At 56.9% G+C, this 19,022-nt stretch overlaps 1 protein-coding gene across 1 annotated transcript in view; it reads right to left on the minus strand.

The window, feature by feature from the left end:
- Positions 1–1,939: 1,939 nt before the first annotated feature.
- EIPR1 (EARP complex and GARP complex interacting protein 1) overlaps positions 1,940–19,022 on the minus strand; it is a 141,519-nt gene continuing 124,436 nt past the window's right edge. Inside the window, 4 exon segments of the mRNA XM_044918650.1 lie at positions 1,940–2,162; positions 4,340–4,507; positions 6,047–6,210; positions 8,637–8,777. Coding sequence (XP_044774585.1) covers positions 1,988–2,162; positions 4,340–4,507; positions 6,047–6,210; positions 8,637–8,777 — 648 coding nt within the window. The 3' untranslated portion in view covers positions 1,940–1,987.

Consider the following 19,022-nt stretch of genomic DNA (forward strand, 5'->3'; position numbering starts at 1 on the left):
CCACACACCTGGGAGAGGCCGCGGGTGCAGGGGCCAGCGGGCGTGGCGGACAGAACAAGCAGCCAACGCCCATCAGCGCACTTGCAAGTGGACGCTAAGGCAGGGGTTGGCGCACTCTCTTGGGCAAGGTCAGAGGGTAAACGTGCCCGGCTTGGCGACCACACAGTCCCTGCTGCAGCTGCTGAGCTCCCCCACCGTGCAAAGCACCCAGGACCATACGTACATGAACGGATGGCCATGTGCCAATAAAACTTTATTGACAAAAGCAGGTGGTGGTGGGGATTTGGACTGCAGGTATAGTGTGCCAAGGCCTGCCTAGGAAAACGAAAATTGATGTTTACACAAACACCCAGACGCAAAGACGCACAGCGGCCCCGCTCGTGGCCACCTGCACTGGAGACAACACGCACAGCGACTGGAAGAATCGACGAATCGACGGGCATTGTGCTGAGTGAAAGTGCCCGCCTCGGTTGCTTGCTCAGGACGCCCTCCGAGAGACTGAGGCTGCCAGGGCTGGGCTGCAGGAGGGGAGGCCACCAAGGAGCAGCAGGGATTTGGGGGTGATGAACTGTTCCGTACACAGACCGGGAATCTCTGCATGCACTAAATTCAGACTGTCACCAAAGCAACAAACAGTAACAAAAGCAGAGGCAAAGCCTCCACCGTGGTTCCAAGCCACCAGCCCCTGCCTCTGCTCCACGGCTTCTGTCCCCAGGTCCTGGGCCTCCCGCTGCCCTCTCCCGCCACTCATCTTACCAGCCTTCTTGTGCTCCCGGTCGGGCCAGGCCCACCGCACCCCAGGGCCTTTGCATACACTCTCCCTTTGCCGCAGCTCTCCCACAGTCACCTTCTCAGACAGGCCCTTCGTTCAGGATCAGATCCCCCCATCCCGTTCCTGCTCCCAACAGCACTTCCTCAGCCCTGCTCTGTACTCCCCAGGCCTCAGGCCCACGTCTCTACTCCAACAGAACAGATACACAACCTGCTGGCGGACAGGGCTTGCCCGGCAGCAGTGTAGACTCCAGGTAGGCCCTGACCTGTGCCTTGCTCTCTGCCATGCCTGCAGCCTGGCACATGGGAGGCACGCGGTGAGTTCTCGACAAACACATCTTCCTCCCCGCCCCAGGCCCACCTGTCCTACCCTCCCCTGGGCTCCACCTATCCTCCTCTCCCCCTGGGCCCACAGAGGAGGACCGGGCAAGAGCCCACATGCTCTGTGTTCAGGATCACCAAGGAGCGGGGGTCAGTACCATGCAAGGCATTTCACAAGTGCGAGTGTGCACTGACCCAGGGCGTCTGTGCGGCTTCCAGGGACGAGGAGTCGCACCTCCAATGCCATCGGCGTCATGTGAACAGGACCCAGTAGAGAGCAGCGCCCATGACCGGGTGCCCGGGGCCGACGGGAGACACCTGGTCACTGTCATGGTGAGCGCCCAGGCCAGTCGCCCAGATGCCATGGTCCGCACACAGACAGTCAGGCCCGCACACAGCCTGGGCCTGGATGCAGGGGTGCGGTGGCCCCTCCGCCCATCGGCCTTCCTTCGGGGCAGGACAGAGACCATAACAGAGACCAGGCGACAAGGCCACGTGGGGCAGAGTTCCTGAAGGAACGAGCCAGGAGCCTGTGTAGCCTTGCTTATTTTATTTTTAATCTCAAGAGAAAAATGAGTTAATATTATGGAAACAAAGTGGGGTTTTTTTGTTCTTTTTGGTTTTTTTAATGGAACTCCCAACACCCTGACAGAGACCAGGCAGACAGCCATCCACAGCAGGACGGCTCACGCCCCGGTGAGGACGCCATTCCCGTGGTCAGTGAGGAAGACTTCAGGCAGGCTCAGCGGCTGCTGGCAGAAGCTCCCTCGTCATGTACGAAGGCCCGCCAGAGAGGCAGGCAACGCTGGTTCTCCCAGACATGGGTCTATCTGGAAAACTACCTCCAAAGAGCCGCACGTTTTCGAGAACCTGCCAAAGACGGATCAGGATGGGGCTACAGCAGTATGTGGTATTTCAGCGCCCGGGGCACCCTGTTGATGACGAGCCTCCCGTCGTAACTCAGGGAGGCGAAGAGCCAGGGGTCAGCAGAGGACCAGTCCACGGCATACACGCTGTCCTCATGCTCCTCGTAGGTCGCGATGACGCTGTCCTGTGGGGGCTCCTGGCTCCTGCAAGGCACCAGAGACACGCATGAGCCAGGCGGTGGGGCATCCTGCATGGGGCCGGCGGCCAGGGCCTCGCTCCTCTCATCTGCGAGATGGGAAGACTGACAGCAGCCAGGCCTGGGCCGCACATACCCTCACACGGCCGTGAGGAGCGGGGTCCTGCAGCGGCGTAGGAGAAGCCACGCTACCACCGGGGTGACACCTTGTTTTCTCGGGCTGGGGACCAGCAGGTGCCTGCGAGTCTGCCAGGGGCCCCGAGGTTCAGGGGCGGTGACCGCAAACACCCATGAGGGCTGAGGAAAGGGTGACGAGAAGCAGAAAGGACCCTGGGGGCGGCCAGCGTGGCCGTGCCCTGCGCAGGGGTGTAGAGCTGGCCCGGGGCACGCAGGCTCCACTGGCTAGGCAGGAAGGGGCCCCTGGTCCGGGCTTCAGGCTTCACGGCGCGCTCCGCCAGGGCTCCCGTGTCACCTCCCTTCAAACCGGAGCGACCGCTCTCCTTCTCCAGGAACCCTGACCCGATGGCGCCACCCGTGTGACACCACGTGAGCCAGGAGAGCACAGAACTTGCCTGTCGACTGGGACAGGACATCACGCGCCGTCCACTCTGAGCGGCCACACCCCAAGCCCACCCCAAGGGCATGGGCTCCTCTGGCACTTTTCTTCCCATTCCTACACTCTGCGCTCCTAGACTCTCCGAGGATGCTCTTCTCCCCAACGAGACACCCGCCCTCTGGGTCCCACCCTGGCCTCCAGTGCTCTGGGTCCATCCACTTCCTGTGACGCGGACCAGCCATGCCCAACTGGGGCTTTGTTACCAATGCCGCATGAAAATCCTCTTGGGGATTCTGTTCTCCTGAGTTTGCTAAGTCACATGGACAGAGCATGGGAGCAGGACTGTGGGGACACCAATGTCGATGTCGCTGCATCAGCCGGGCTTCCCACCCGTGAGCCACATGGGCACCAGCTGTGCCCCCGCGAGGCTGCGTGCAGAGCGGCCGGTGAGGAGCGCCAAAGCCCACGGCACCACGGTCGGGAGGTCACTGCACCAAAACCACCAGGACCATGTTTCCAAACTGTGCATCCACGTGCTTGAACAGAAAACAGACAGCTGTGGAAAAGGCCCCAACACTGAGATCTGTTCTCAAAAGTGAAGTTAGGCCAAGCTCAGGCATATGCAGGGAGAATTCGGACAGCAGGACAGTAAAGAACCTCGATCAGAAGGGCAACCCCTGGCTGTACCGTCGGGCTCGACCGATCACTCAACTGGGGCTTACTCCAGACTGCCCTCCCTGGGATCCAGCAGCCGTGAGCCTCGGCATGCAGCTCCCCCACACGAGAAAAAGTGTACTCGAAACACAAGAAATGTCCCCTTTTAGAGTCCACGTCACTGACAGAGAACACGGGCTCTCCCGACTTCTCTCTCCCGCCCACAGAAGCTGCAGGTGCATTCTGCTCGCAGCCGGGGGCTCCGATGCGAGCCCCGGACCGGGGCGCCCCTGCTCTGCACCAACCAGGAGTGGGACCCGCACAAGTCCCGGGCCCCCAAGAACCCCACTGTTCTTGGGGGCATGAGCCCTGGTTTGAAGAGCTAGCCCCTGAACAGATGCAATTAGGATGGGCGAATTCACAACCAAGAGGCACGACTGCTGAGACGCCCCCAAGGTTTCCCACGTTCCCTATGGAACCTCGGGGCAAGAGGGCCGGGGAACACCCGGGTTTGGGGCTGATGGTGCCGGCCTGGAGTCTGCACCCCGCCACAGTGAGGGCCACTGGCCAATGACTGGACCGCACATCTCAAACCCAAGCCTGAGAAGAGGACACCGACAACAATCTGTCGCCCACAGGGGCTAGCAAGTTCTCATGACTACCCGAGCAAACGTTTAAAGACTAGTGACAGTCTTTAAAGTCCCCCGTATGGTGCTCAGCAAGAAAGCGGACAGACATGAGCCAGTCCACGTTTCAGAACCCACACAAGATGGCGTGAGCTGACCTAACCCGACCCCCAGGCCCACATGGCGGGTACCAATGTCCTGCAGAACCGTGAGCCCGGGGCCAGCAGTGGCGGAGGCCACCCCGACCACACACGCGGACGCGCCTGACGTGAGCCACCTCGACTGCGGTGGGGGGGGGTGGGTCTGGGAGAAGGGAGCCCCCACACCACCGAGAGAGTGCGCCCTTACTTCTCCTCTGGACGGCGCTCCTCCTGGTCACTCAGGTCATCGTCGTCCACCAGGTGGCCGAAGGGCTCGGAGGAGATGGACACCATGTTGGACAGGATGACCCTGCTGTCGCTGCTGCCCGTGAGGACAAGCTGGTCGTGAGAGTGGTTGTAGCGGATGCTCCATACCCTGGGAGGCAAGCAGGCAGTTCTAGCTCTACTCGGACCTTCCTGGATGGGGTAAGAGCGGGGTCGCCGGGCCGTGGATCGCAGACCACATGGTCTGACATGAGAAGTTCCCAGCAAAGGACCAGGCTTACTGCGTGTCTCTCTACAACCTTCTCCTAAGTCCCGGCCAGCCGAGACGAGGCCAAATGGAAGCACAAACCTCGGAGGGAAAGGAGGGCTTGCGGCTCACCCTGCCAGCCAGGCTTCCTACGTCCTAACGGCAACAACTACACAACAACTACAAAGTACAGATTACGGATGACCTGGCAAGGGAGCCAAACCCCAGGGCAAGGTCCACGAGCAGCGGCCGCGGGGCCCGGGGCATACACTCGCAGGGAGCTCAGTGAGCCGAGCGGAGAGCCGGCAGCCCACACACGGGGTCTGGGAGGACGGCGGCCACCACGGCACCTTCCGGAATCTGGCAAAACTGTACTCTAGCATGCCAGGTTTTTAAATGTCCTGATTGCAATCTCTACCTCCAAAACCAATAATACATTATATGTTAATTAATTGAATTTAAATTTTTAAAAAAAGAAAAAATAAATGTCCTGACTGCAGAAACATGACTTCTAGTAAGTAATTCAAAGAACTTAGGAACACAGACCAGAAAAAGTCAACTCTCCTGGAATGTGCCCACTGTGGCCTAAACAACGACTCCTGGCAGTAGTTTCTAGACGTTTCTTCCACATACACAAGCAGCAAAAACACACACACAAGTGCACGTATGCAAACATGAAGAGGTGCACGCCCATGTGCAAACATGCACACACCCTCACAAGCACACGTGCAAACAAGCAATCACACACACAAGCGCGCGCACACCCTCACGAGCACACGTGCGCAGAGGAACACGATCACACACAAGCGCACATACACCCTAACGAGCACACGTGCAAACAAGCAATCACACACACAAGCACATGCACACCCTCACAAGGACATGTGCGCACAAGCAATCACACACACAAGCGTACACGTACACATCCAAATACACACACATGCCTCACTGGAATAGAAGTTAGCTTATACCAGGCACACTAGTCTGGAATGGATCTCTCACCTACTTTAGCACTAAATACCTGGCAGGCAGTAACACTAAACCCAACTGCTCTTGGGCACTGTCCACCCCTCACACAGAGCTAGTCTCCTCCTCACCCACAGCACCGTCCCCACTTCACGGGCATCACAGACAGACCTAACCCATCCTTACTGATGGGCATTAGGGCAGCGTGAACATCTGTGCACGCTGTTTTTGCATATATGAACTGGCACTATTTCAGGAGAACACAGAATGCAATGTTTTTCTTCTTTTCCTATGTTTATAAATCACAAACATTCGGATTTGGAATTAGTGTTTCTTTAGGAAAAATAAAGCCGGGTTGATTGAATGATTCACAGCAGCACAAACTAAGCTGGTTTGTGCCTTTCCAAATGGGAAAGGAATTAGCAAAATAAATTACAAACCCCCCTCCCCTGACCCAGCATGCAGAGAAGGCAGTACCAGTGGGAGTGTTCCTCCAGGGTCTTCACGGGCTCGGTGACATTTCGGGTGTCCCAGAACTTCACCTTGCAGTCGTCCCCACAGCTGGCTAGGTAGTACTGCTTGTTGGGGTTGAAGTCCAGGTCCCGCACCAGCTGCCCGTGGGCATTCTCTATGCAGTATATCTGGCTGGGGAGAAAGCGAGGGGAGCACATGGGACAGGAAGCGGGTCATGACGACTCCATGCTGCAGACTGGCCCCGTCTCCTATTCCCCATCAAGTGCCGGCCTTGGGGGACCAGTGGACCCGCCACGGCCATGCAAGCTGGGGCTCCCCCGTGCGATGGGACAGCTCAGGTGCCAGGGGGCCTGGTGATTCCCCACTCAGTGCCTCTCCCGGGGGGCCCAGGCCGAGGCTTCTCTGGCAGCACGTCTGTGATCCCGCAGCTGTGGAGGCGATGCTGGCTCCTAACTGTCCCAAACGTGACCTGGCCCCTTGAGAAGAGAGCAAGTCAGCAGGAGTGTGACAGCACAAGGAGCGGGGACAGAGGCAGGAGAGCTGACCCAGCTCCAGAAGGACATGGAGAGAGAAAAGCAAACGGTCAGCAGCAGGCTGCGAGGACAATGCTGGTGGAGTCGGAAGACACAGACAGAGGGAGGGAAGAGAAAACTAGAAAAGCAATACAAACCATGAAGGGGACAGTGTGTGTCATGGCTGGGCTGTCCTGCATCCGTTCTCAGCCCCTCGCAGTGCCAACACATCTCCACCATGGCCCAGTGCAATGCGGAGACACAGGGCAGTTTTACGATCAGTCACTCAGCTGTTTAGGGTGTGTGTGCTCATACGCACACGTGCACACACACGCACGGAAGCACACATCTGCACACACACGTGCGCACGAGGCACACGTACACACAGACATGCGTGCACCACACATGTGCACACACATATATGAACCCTTGACCTCCACTGCTCCAAGCGGCTCCTCAAAGGGTGTGAAATGAGAACGCTCGGTCAATCACGTCCTTCTAATGTCAGAAACCCAAACAGAGGGGCAGGTCATCCAGTGAGGCTGGACAACGGCTACACCCGGTCAAGGGGGCGAGGCCACTGCTGCTCTGTGCATTTCCTCCCGGGGTGTGACTCAGCCTCCCCTACAAGCACTCCCTCTCCCCAGGCTTCCCGGCCACCTATAATCACCCTACGCATCTGACAATCATGCCGAGTGCACGTCCCTCCACCCTTGAGGTGAGTAAACTCACTCCCTTCCATCGTCTCCCACGCCGGACTTCCTGACCCTAAACCACTTTATATCTTGAAATGGTTTTTATATCCTGCACTTTTCCAATATCCTTATCTTTTCCTAAAAGAAGACACCCCAAACCGGAAGGAAGACCTTCCAAGTGAAACAGGCAACTGTACAAAACTAAAGCCCTGGCAGGTCGTGGGGCGCTGGGCGGATAGTCACACACGCCACGGGCACCAGCCGAGGGTGTTCTCCATGCCCTGGGGGCAGTGATTTCAACACGAAAGCACAACACGTTCCAGAAGCAGCATTAAAAGCACCCTGGCTAAATAAAAACCAAAGCCGTTTGCAAAAGGAGAAATAACAGTCAGCAAGGAATCACCCGGGGGACAGAACCGGGCAAAGGAAGGTGCCGCCACCCAGAGCCACGTCTGCTGTCTTTGTGTGGGGGCTGTAACGTCCTGTCTTGAGATACTGAAATTCCTCACATTCTTTAAAGCACAATGCAAACACAGGGAAAGATGGCCTGGACTCGCAGAAATGGCTCTCCGGCGGCACGTTCCTCGGGCTCGGCGCCCCCCGCTCCCAGCTTCGGGCAGCAAAACCACACAGCCCTCGTGCAGACGCACACACCCTGAGGAAGTGCGACTGATTATTAGCCGCTGAGTTTTCAGAGGGGCCGCAGACCTAAATTTAAAGTTGTGCCCCCCCTTGAAGGCAGCAGACGTTACTTGGTGACGTCCGTCTCTGCAGCTCGGTGATAAATTACGGCGTGCTGAGGGGTAAACTGTATCTTAAGAGCAATTGCACAGCTGCCGTTGCCACAGCAACGGATGTGCACACCATCACTCCTTTGCCTATCAAACCACACCTGGAGCAGAAAAATCGCTCTTATTTGTTCCATTAGAAGTGCTGGCTGCTGAGCATAATGACTTACAGGACAAACCGTGCTTCCCCGAGAGGGGCGGATCTTAAAGGGCCAGAAACTGTCACAGGCAAGTCCACAAACTTCACGTGGGGCTGCACCTGCCCACCTGTGCTCGCCAATCCCAGCGACCGAGCGTCCGGCGGTCCCCCTCTCCTGGGTGAGGTGTTTCGAAACCCACTCCTGATTTTCACTACCAACGGCCAGCACTCACTCAAGGGACAGCCACACGGAAGGGTAAACAAGCCAGTGAGGAATGCCGCCGACCCCTTGCCACGGGGCCGCGAGCTCAAGCCGGGGCCGAGAAACAAAACGAGATGCATGCCTTCCTGCGGAAAAACGAGGCCAAGACAGACAAGCCGGGGGGCCCCGGGTACCTCTGACTCGGAGCTGCCCCCAAGCGGATGGAGAGGGGTGCATCCGCGGGGTCGCGCCGTCACTGACCTCATGCTCCGCGTGTCCCACCCTCGGATGGCCGTGTCGTTCGCAGTGGCCACCTGGGTGCCGGTGTGGTGAGGACTCCACCGTCCCGAGGTGAACTTCAGCTGCCCCTTCCCCTCCAGGGATGCCGAACTGGCCAGCTGCGAATTTGATGGGGTTTCAAGGGAAGAAGAAAAAAACAGTAATGTGAACCTTTTTCTGAAAACTTAAGAGCACATCCTGTATTCACAAGATATTATTGAAAATAATTACTGAAAATAATTTAAAAACTCTGTCTTTGTTTCCTTCCCTTAAAAGGCAAAACTGTTTGAACCTTATTTGGAAAAAAACTATCAAACTGAGCACAGCAAAAAATAGAAAGCATATTAATAGGCCCTGTATGAAACAGGACTTGCTAGGCTGTGCCTGGATCATCGGCTCAAACCTGAGGGCAGCACCACCCAACACCTCAAACACCTGGCTTTGCCCAAAGGCACACATGGGCCAGGGGGGTACACGTGCCCGGACAGATGCTGGTCTCAGGACTCAGCCTCCCACTCGCGGTGCCCGGTCAGATGCTGGTCTCAAGGCCCAGCCTCCCATCGTAGTGCCCAGACAGATGCTGGTCTCAGGACCCAGCCTCCCAATCGCAGGCCTCCAGCTCCTTTCCCCAGAGGTTTGGCCAAGACCTCGTGAGACCCACTGGAGCTGTCTCTGGGCCAGCACTTCCACGTCCTGAGAGATGAGGGGCTCCCAGCTGTTGAGTGGGGAAAGAGCTTCCTGCCACACGTGTCCCTGCCCACACGCCCACTGGACCACGTGGCACTTGATGCACAAAGACGTATCACACTGGCCACATCGTTCTTCTGATCTGGGGTTGACTCTGCCTGCATGGTGACTGCTAAAGGCAGGGAGAGCTCTGTGCCATCCATCCCCTGGGGGCATCACCTCATTCATGTTACCTTGAACACCAGCCTCATTCTTCGAAGGAGCCCTGGGCGGGGCCTGAGGGAGGTTTGAGGGAGTCACAGGGAGCAGTGAGCATCCCCTGTGACTGCCCTGGGTTCTGCAGCCATCTCAGTGCTGTATCGGGGCCCCTGCAGCAGGGGTCAGGGTGAGCCCCCAGACCCAAAACAGACAGGTCTGGGGTAGCCCTATAGAGTGTGTCGGCAGTGCAAGGGGATTCGAGGAGAAACTTGGGGGAGAGCACCCGTTTCCTCCCCGGGGAGACCGGCCCAGCTAAGGAACGTGATGGAGGACACCTCTGTAAGATGGCCTTCTCCAAGCAACCCCCTCATTCTAGGAAGCACTGCAGCGATGGCCGCCCACCCGGGACGCACTCCCCTGCCCCACACAGGAGGCACTTCCCCCTTCTCTCAAGGTTTCCTGGCTCGACTTGTCCCAGAAAATCTTTCTCCAAAAAATACCCATTTTCCTGCCTTACTGACGTGGCCTATCATGCAGGAAGGCCGTGGTGTGCCGAGGATGTGGAAAGTCAGAAATGGAAGGCACAGCGGCCGGGGACAGAGGCAGAGGCGAGACACACAACAGGACGGGAGAACAGAGGGCCTTCCCAGGCTGAGCTCAGCAGGGTCAAGCATGAAAGCCGCCGGTGCCCATGAACGCCAGGCTGACACGGTTGCCGTGAGATCTTGGCGGGCCACGAGAGCCACCGTGGGCAGCAGCATGGGACAGACTAGAGGACAGGGCCTGAGGCCAGTCCTGCAGTGGTGAGAAGAGCTGAGGTCAGGCAAGTGGTCACGGGGCAGAGTGGCCGGGGGAATAGAGAAGGGGGCTGCTGGTGAGCCAGCGCCCCACAGGCTCTCAGGGCGATGTCAGGAACCATGTGCACTGGGGACTCCGACAACAGGGCCCCCCACACCTCGCTCCTACACCTGTCCACACCCACTCGGGAGCTTCACTGGCACCCTCCAGACCAGCGTCCTCACGGCCCCCAGGCAGGGGCAGGGGCACCCAGAGCACCAGGGCCTGACGCCCCACAAACACCCACAGAAGACCAAGCTGACCCTGAGACTCATCACGAAATTCCCAGGGAGGGATGTGGCCTGACTCAGCCTGTCAAGATCCAGCAGGACCAGTTGGCAGCAGCCAACTGGGTGGGGTAACAAGAACACGCAGACTGCGCAGTCACCGTGCCGGGAGCGACGCTGTGCTGATGAAGGATGTGGCTCTGCCCTCTCTTCCTCCCCAGCTATCTCAGCGACCCGGGCACTGGGGCCCATGGAGAGCGCGAGGCATGAGGGTCTGTGGTAGGTGGTCCCACACGGAGCCCACAGGGGACCCACCACGCCAGAGCCACCACCACCAAGCCACGGAGGAAAGAGAACTGCCGGCAGGTAATTCATGACAGGGACCCAGACCCTGAGCCACACAAGGGCAGTGAGCAAGCGCATCGGGCAGGAGGTGAAGACAAACTGTCCCAAGCGCAGCGACCAGCATACTTTCCAGAGGAGCAACATGACCTCAGATGCTAAAAACAGCTCTAAAATGTATGTTAGAAATGTGCGGTGAGCTCATGCTTGGCCCTGACTGTTCTAACTCGTTTTAACCTCCACATACACAGTATCAGCTAAGAAATGTTTTCATAATTTCCTGTTACGGAAAAAAATTAAGTCAAACAAACTTTCTACAGGTGCAATTTCAGTTTTCTGAAGATGGAATTAAGTAAGATCAGGGAATATGAAAGGGTTGGATATATTTTCAAACTTATCAGCACTCAGTGCCCTAATTAATCTTCTATTAAACAAGAAGATTCATCAAAACTCTTCAGAAAGATAAAAACATAAGGTCGCACCTTCAGAAGACAGGTCACGTACGTTTGACGGAGCGACTTCTCCGCGAGGCTGGCGGAGAACCAACAGGGAGGACCGGTGAGCCTTGTCACCAAGCTCTCGGCACCCGTGTCCCTCCTGACCGCATCAGGACTCCCTGGAGACAAGCGCTGTCTGCTCCCGGAGCCCACACGGCAGAACCAGTCTCCCGGGTGCCAGCTTGTGGAAGCAAGTTTGTAACTAAAGACCGCCGACCAACCAGCAAGCAGCCGTGCAGCCATGAGCAAGTACATGGAGTGGCCCCAGCCACACTGAGTCCAGCGGAGGGGGAAGCTGGCGGGGGGTCGGTGCCCGGCCCACACCACACCCACCTGCTGCCAGGTGAGCATGCCCCACAAGAGGCAGCACTCAACTCTGCCGGCAACACCAACCAGTCATCAGCTACTGTGCGGTCCTGTCCCAGCGGAATCACTGCAGGCACGTGATATACATGCTAACAGACCCATTTCACAGATGAAGACACCGAGGCCATAGATTTAGTAACCGCAAATCAACAGCAGCCAACCTGTGGCCAGGCCACGGTGAGAGATAACAAGGGAGGTCCAGACGCGCTAGAGAAAACAGAGCTGGTCCGGCTGGAGCAGCCAGAGAAAGGGATCGTGAGGTTTTGGGCGCTGCACAGAACGTGAATCAGCAGAAGACAGCAGTGAGGGATCCCTGCGTAAATGAGGCAGAGACGGGAAACAGAACCCCACTGGACTGGGGGTGGTGCTGGGTGTCAGACAGGAAAAGCAGGTGGAGGAGGCAGAGCCCGTGGAAGGTCAACCCAGTGGCACGAGGGCAGGAGGTAGGACAGCCCGTGGCGGGCAGGCAGCACCCCGGTCCTCAGGCCTACAGGACCCCTCCCCTGGGTGTCGGCCATCAAACAGCAGCCCCCTCTGTGCTGCGGGCTGTCCTGCGATTACACTATCTGAGGTTCTCCCATCTCACTGGCTTCGGTGAAGCTGGCTGCCACACTCAGAGGCCCACGTGCAGGGAAGCAAGGAGCCCAGGCCCACGGGCCAACCACGTCCTGCCACAACCTCGTCCGGAGCTTGGGGCAACCCCCCTCCCCAGGCGAGTCCTCGGATGAGACCCAGCTGCCTACGCCTGCACCACAGTCACATGAGAGACCTGCGGGGCTCCAGGCTTCCAGGTCCCTGACATCCTCACAGACACCGCCCTGACGTGTGGGGGCCACGGGAAGCAGCCACCTTTGTGGTCCCCTGTCAGAGAGAGACAGATAAGAGACCCAAGTGCCAACCAGGGGAGAGGGGAGACCACGAGTGAATCCCAGCAGCTCCACGACGGGCCAGTCGAGCCCCCTGACTTCACAGCCAGGAAATCTAAGACCCAGAGAGGGTGGGCGACTCACCCTGGGTCACACAGCCAGTGGGGCAGGAACAGGACCTGCCTCCTGCTTCGACGCCTGGGCTCACTCTGGGGCATGATCTGCCCAGGCAATGCAGACTCCATGCCCCAGCCCCCTTAATGACACCCCGAAGGAGACCTCGCCATCAGCATCAGGATGCTGCTCAGGGCAGCCAGCACGGTGTATGCTCTACTGTTAACCAGTCGTGTGTCTTGGTTCCCTGGCAGCATGGAGACAGAGCTCAGCAAGAACTCCAGAGTACTCGGCACACAGTGATCTGGTTTCAACGTTAAAGAGAACCAGTCAGTGCTTCCCACCCCAGAAGGAACGATTAAAGCCACCCCACGAACTTCTCTTCAGAGATGTAACCAACACCCGGACACAGACAAAGGAACACAACTCTAATGAACAAAATGCGGCCTCGCACTGTGGTGAGCAGTGCACGTGGCCATAAGGTTTCCAAAGAAGAAAGCGGCACTCCCTGCAGCCGAGGCCCGGAGCTGATGAGGTGCCCGACTTGCCCGAAGATAACGGAGGAGCGGCTGAGAAATCTAAGTGCCGCTTCTCACCTCCTCGGAAGGAGAGCGGCGAGGTGAAGCCATGGCAGGTCGTGGCTTTCAGAGCGTAAGAGATACAAAGCATCCCGTACAAGCAAGTCCCGCCGATGTGCTCGAGCTCCCAGACTGCCGGGCAGGGGCCGCGTGCTTCCACAGCAGCCGTGACCACTGCCCGAGCCCCTCTGCTCCCGGCCAGGCTCTGCACAGCCACGGGCTCTGCCGCAAGCCCCTTCCCACCCCCAGGAATGTGGGAATGTCCTTTGCCTCTCTCACGCTGGAAACTGCAGCCCCAGCTTTGAACACGAACCCCCTGAGCTGGAGCCTCAGCTCTGCTGCCAAGTGACCAGACACGTGACCTCGTCCCTTTGAGCCTGGCTTCTCTCCTGTAACTCTCTCAGGAGATGGAGCTATTCAAGAACCCACCCCGCCGGGCCATGAAAATTAAGTGCCACCTGAAGAGCACGGACAACACCCAGAGCTCTGGCCTGTCTTCAGGCGTGAATGGAAGGCCCGGGGCTGCTACTGTCTCCCGGGGCTCAGGGCGAGGCATCAGAAATGACGGAGCTGTGGGGGAGCAGGCTCAGCGGGAGAGCCCCAGCACACCGCTGCCCTCAGGGTGTGGAAGGAAAAGGGGAGGAAGAGCAAACTGACGGGGAATGGGGATGTGGCCAGCACACACCTGCCGAGGTGTGTGTGGACAGGGGTCTGCAGAAGGCAGAGGTGGGTCCTGCCACCCCCCCGTCCCAAGCTGTCCCAGGTCACAGGGGTGGATGTCCCCGGCCCCTGAGTGTGGCTACAGACCCCGGTGGGCCTAGCGGCTCCCACACCCCACCAGGGACTATTCCCCAGCCTCCTGGAAGCCAGAGCCTTCCTGTCTTCAGAAAATGCTCACAGGGCATTAGGTACCAGCACTGGTGAGGGAATTTGAGGTCGTTTTAAGTTTATTTTTAGCTTATCTCAAACAGACTCTATTTGTAGGAAGAACAGAACTAAAAGGGCTTTTCCCCCTTGGCTGCACCAAAACCTAAGCTCTCTTTGCAGAGGAGAAGGTGTATCCTGCACCCACAACCGTGGGCTTGACCTCGGCTCCACACGCGAAACAGGAAAGGTCGTGAGTGCGGATTTAAATTTTCTCACCAAGATGGACGAGAATATAGCAGAGGGTTTTGTCACGCCAACTAGACGCTGGTGATCCGTTGGAGGGAGAGATCTAATTACAGTTGATTAGCGAGGGAGACGTCTTTTATGAAGAATAACAAAGGCTTAAAAACCTGGAAGCACTGTCATGATGACATGTGTCTTCCTGTGTCGAGCGTGACCCTTACCTGCCGGCTCTGAGGGATGATTTAATTAGGAAGTGCACAGAGGCTGCTCTTCGGTACCTCCGTTTCCCTCCTCTGTACCTCTGGCCTTTGCACCAGGGTCCTGTTGACCTGACCCTCACTCCTAATCCCCTTTCAGACTGTGTGTCCCCACCACTCTCTTCATGCACCCATCCCTCCCTCCCTCCGTCAGTCCACCCTTCCACTCCTGTCTTCCTCCCTCCGCCCACCCACCCAGCCATCTGTCCATCTGGCTCGTGTGGACCGCTTGCCACACACCAGGCACTGTGGGGCAGGCCGCCCCCACGGGACGTCCACTGTGACACTGCCCTACTTTATAGATGTGGAAACCGGTCCCGACTTTCCAGACGAGGACACGGAGGCTTGGACAGGCCACAACGCTTGCCCAAGGTCACCTGGGAGTGAGTGGCAGAAACGGGATGTGGTGTTGCAGCTCGGAAGGCTGCCTGGGCTCCAGCCACAGCACCACGGCCTTCAGCGTCTCCCTTCCGTGCCTTGCGCCCGCCGCTGCCCCCTCACCACAGCCGCTGGCCCACACCTGTCCCAGGCTGTCACAGCAACGCCTGCAAACTGGAACTGACTCATCTCTACGCTGTGGACCCTCCCTCTGGGAGGCGAAGCCCAGGAAGGCCGAGGCTGTGTCCCCGCAGAGTCCGGGCCCACTGAGGGGCACGCGTCTGCTCCCCACAGCAGCACCTGTGTTCCCTTCAACACACTTGGTTTGTCAGACGTATCATTCACTCTATCATCCACTCTTACTAGAAAGAAGTCTTTTGAGAGCTTGGGAAGAAGCGCTTGCCAGACACCAATGCCCAGCCCGATTTGTATTTGATGCCTTTTTCCAAGAGCTGATGGAAGACTAAAGAATCCTAGTTGTCTCCGATATTTATAAAATCAAAAGCTATGTGTAGCTATTATGCAACATTAAGATACGCAACTTAGGAAACTCCTCACTCCGTGTTTTCTTGAAGATGGCGGCTTTTTTGACGACCATCCTAACGCACCAACTCAGGCGGCTGCGGTCTGAAACGCGTGGTTGACGTCCGTGATGCAGACAGCACTCAAATATTCTGCAATGCCTTTTTATGCGGCTCACCAGAAAACCAGCTTTCAGAGTTTTAACCTGTTTTCCATGGACCAGTTTCACGACGCTTGGAGTTCGCTCCAAATAAATGTTGACTGTTCCAACGCTCACGTCCACCCTCACAGACCAAATGTGACCGTGGCCGCCAAAGACAGGCGAGCACCGAGGCTCAGGCCAGCAAGGCACAGCGCACACGTGCCGGGGCCACGACAAGCCCTCCACGGGGTGGAGGAGCAGGGTCAGAAGTGCAGTCCCGAATCTGTCCCTCAAACCATGCCACCTCTAGGACATCCCCTGGCTCCCTGGGCCTTACTTTTTCTCAACTGTCAAGTGAGGGAGTCGAATTCTGTGACCCCGAGGTCTGTGTCTTCATGTGGACTGCTTCAAAATCACTGTCTTTCTTACGCGGCCTGCTGTAAAAGCAGTGGGGGACAAAGATTTGTCAACACACCATATGAGCCGTGTTACAACTGCGAAGGCACACTGTGGGTGTCTGGGGACCTCGCGGGCCTCCTGCCATGTCCTCAACGCTGGCCGTCCGCACTTGCCAAGTGACCACATGCACCAGGCATCTGGGGGTTCGCCTTCCTCTGTCCTCACGCAGGGAAAGAGCCGCTAGGGCAGCAGAGACCTTGGACATCAGTCGAGGTGAGGGAGGACAACCCCCAACCGGCGGGCCCGTCGAGGGCAGCAAGCGTCCCCTCTGGCAGGGATGCTGACCATGGGGAGGCTGTGTGCGTGTGAGGCTGGGGGAAGCCTCTGTTCCCTTCTTTCAACTTTGTTGTGAACCAGGTAAAACCACTCTAAAAAATGAAGTCTATTAAAAAAAAAGATGAAAACCTTTCCTCTGCAAGAGGCTCCGCTGAAAAGATGGGACAGAGAGCAGGGGCCACAGTGCGGGAAGGCCCCCTGCGTGGCACAGAGCAGCCACGTCCACCCACGCCCGTCTGCGGAGACCCACCCCGCTGCCCCGGGGGCTGGACACGAGGTCCCTACGTGGGCCACGTCCCCAGAGGGCAGATTCCGGGGAGCCCCCTGCAACACTCCCACCAGCACCGACTGGGCTTCCGTTCCCCTCGGGGCCACACCTGGAGAACAGCGGGCCGGGCGTGAGGCGCGGTCACGGTGTGGCAGGCGACAGACAGGCTCCCAGGAGGAATGGGCACATGGGGGCCCAGCCCACTCGTCCTACAGGCAGCCCCACTTCCGCCCAGCCCTCTGCCCCCATGAACAAATGCATGTTTTATATTTCCAGGCACAACAGACATGGCCCAAGCTGCTCTGAATGATTTTCCTGTCACCACTAGCTTCCCCCTCCACACTGATGTGCAGTCGGTCCCTGCTGTAGGTTTTAAGCCTCACATTAGAACATTTCTGCAAGAACACTATGTCCTTGAAGCCCATCCTCTTCCTTCTGAGAGGCGTTCCTGAATGTCATTGCCTTCAGGCCCTGTACCGCCGGGCAAGGGACACCCCAGGTTCATCCTTGAGAAGCCCCCAGGCTGACGCATGGCCAGAAGGAAGAGGACAGCCAACTCTCAAGGCACCCGTCTTCCTTTTGCTCTGCTGCTCTCTGCACCTGAAAAGCTATTTCTTTCCACAGCTACTGAGAGCTGCTAAGCCCCAGAGATGGATGAGCACACTCCAAAACAGGGAGGCTTCCCCTCTGCCTTCATCGGGGCCGGGACCCCGAGCAACCTCCCCCTGCAGACCGCCCCTGGGCTCTGCTAATGATTATAAATGGCAAAGAACCTCCGATTTAATTGCAAAAGGTAATGATGCAGTGAGCATAAGATTAGATTCACCACAGAAGGCAATATCCTCCAACAATAAAAAAAAAAAAAAACGGAGGTGCTGGGTGTGAAGATGGCCGGAATCGATAGGAAGGTTTCGGTATTAAATACCACAGCAGAGGGTCGCAAAGTGGTATTGACAGAAGTGCTGACGGCAGATAAAAACGAAGGAGAAAAAACTAAATTGGTCTCTGCAGAAAATAAGTTACAGATTAATCACCCTACCATAAAATCATTCTGAGATGGCCGAGGGTCTGGAGAGGCGCCCCCGTCTGCTTCCGGGACGGGCTGTGGGATGCGCGCACATGCACAGAGGGCTCGCCTCCTCCTGGCCTCTCCGGCCAGGCAGGCGTGGCACGGCCCAGGGCTCCGGGGCCCACAGCTCTGCCAGCATCTCCGTGACCTGCACTACATTAGGAAAGGACTCTGCCCTTCCCATGTCTGGTCTTTGGCCACACGGGAGCACCCTCGAGAGGCGAGTGGGAGGGAGGGACAGGAGGGGGCTTGCCGCTGACCCAGACTCCGAATCTGCGGCCAGCCCCTAGGAGGGCATGCACCATCTCCCCCCAGACCTGTAGCCCACAGGGAGCAGCCCCAGGCACTGGGTTACCCTCAAGTTTCCTGTTCTGCTCTAAAATCTGGGTGAAATTTGCATTCTACTCTACGATATAGAAATATGTCCTTTTCAAAATTAAAACAGTGATTTTTTTCCCCTTAAATATTACTTAGACACTACAAAGACAGACCAGCTCTTAATTTCACATTGAAGGCTACGAGACTCCCTTCTGACCATGCAGAATTTTAAAACTTCAACACGGCACTTTATATTCTAAAGAGTCTGACTTCGACTCCACGTACTGATGATAATCAATCACTATTTACGCCATCTCTACCGCCTACCCAAGAACGGATTTATTAATACCATAACGTACCATGAGGGAAAAGGGCTGAAGACACGTCATGGGAACAAAGAAGCATAAGAAGAGCCACCACTACAGAAATCTGTCCCACAGACACCGTAAGCTCTGTCAAGTCTCTAGATTTTTCTCTCTAAAGCTGTTACTTTGATGTAAACAAATGCGACGAAATCATGAACACAATATAAAAGTCACATCTTAGGGGCACCTGGGTGGCTCAGTCGTTAAGCTTCTGCCTTCAGCTCAGGTCATGATCCCAGGGTCCTGGGATCGAGCCCCACATCGGGCTCCCTGCTCTGCGGGAAGCCTGCTTCTTCCTCTCCCACCCCCCTGCTTGTGTTCCCTCTCTCGCTGTGTCTCTGTCAAATAGATAAATAAAATCTTTAAAAAAATAAAAATAAAGTAAAAAAATAAAAGTCACATTTTAAAAGTGGAAATTTTAAGGAATCAAACATGAAATATACTAATCAGTAAAATATTTACTCCAGAAGGACAAAGTATTTGAGGCA

Source organism: Neomonachus schauinslandi, chromosome 10 (assembly GCF_002201575.2).
Source record: "Neomonachus schauinslandi chromosome 10, ASM220157v2, whole genome shotgun sequence".
Classification (NCBI taxonomy): Eukaryota; Metazoa; Chordata; class Mammalia; order Carnivora; family Phocidae; genus Neomonachus; species Neomonachus schauinslandi.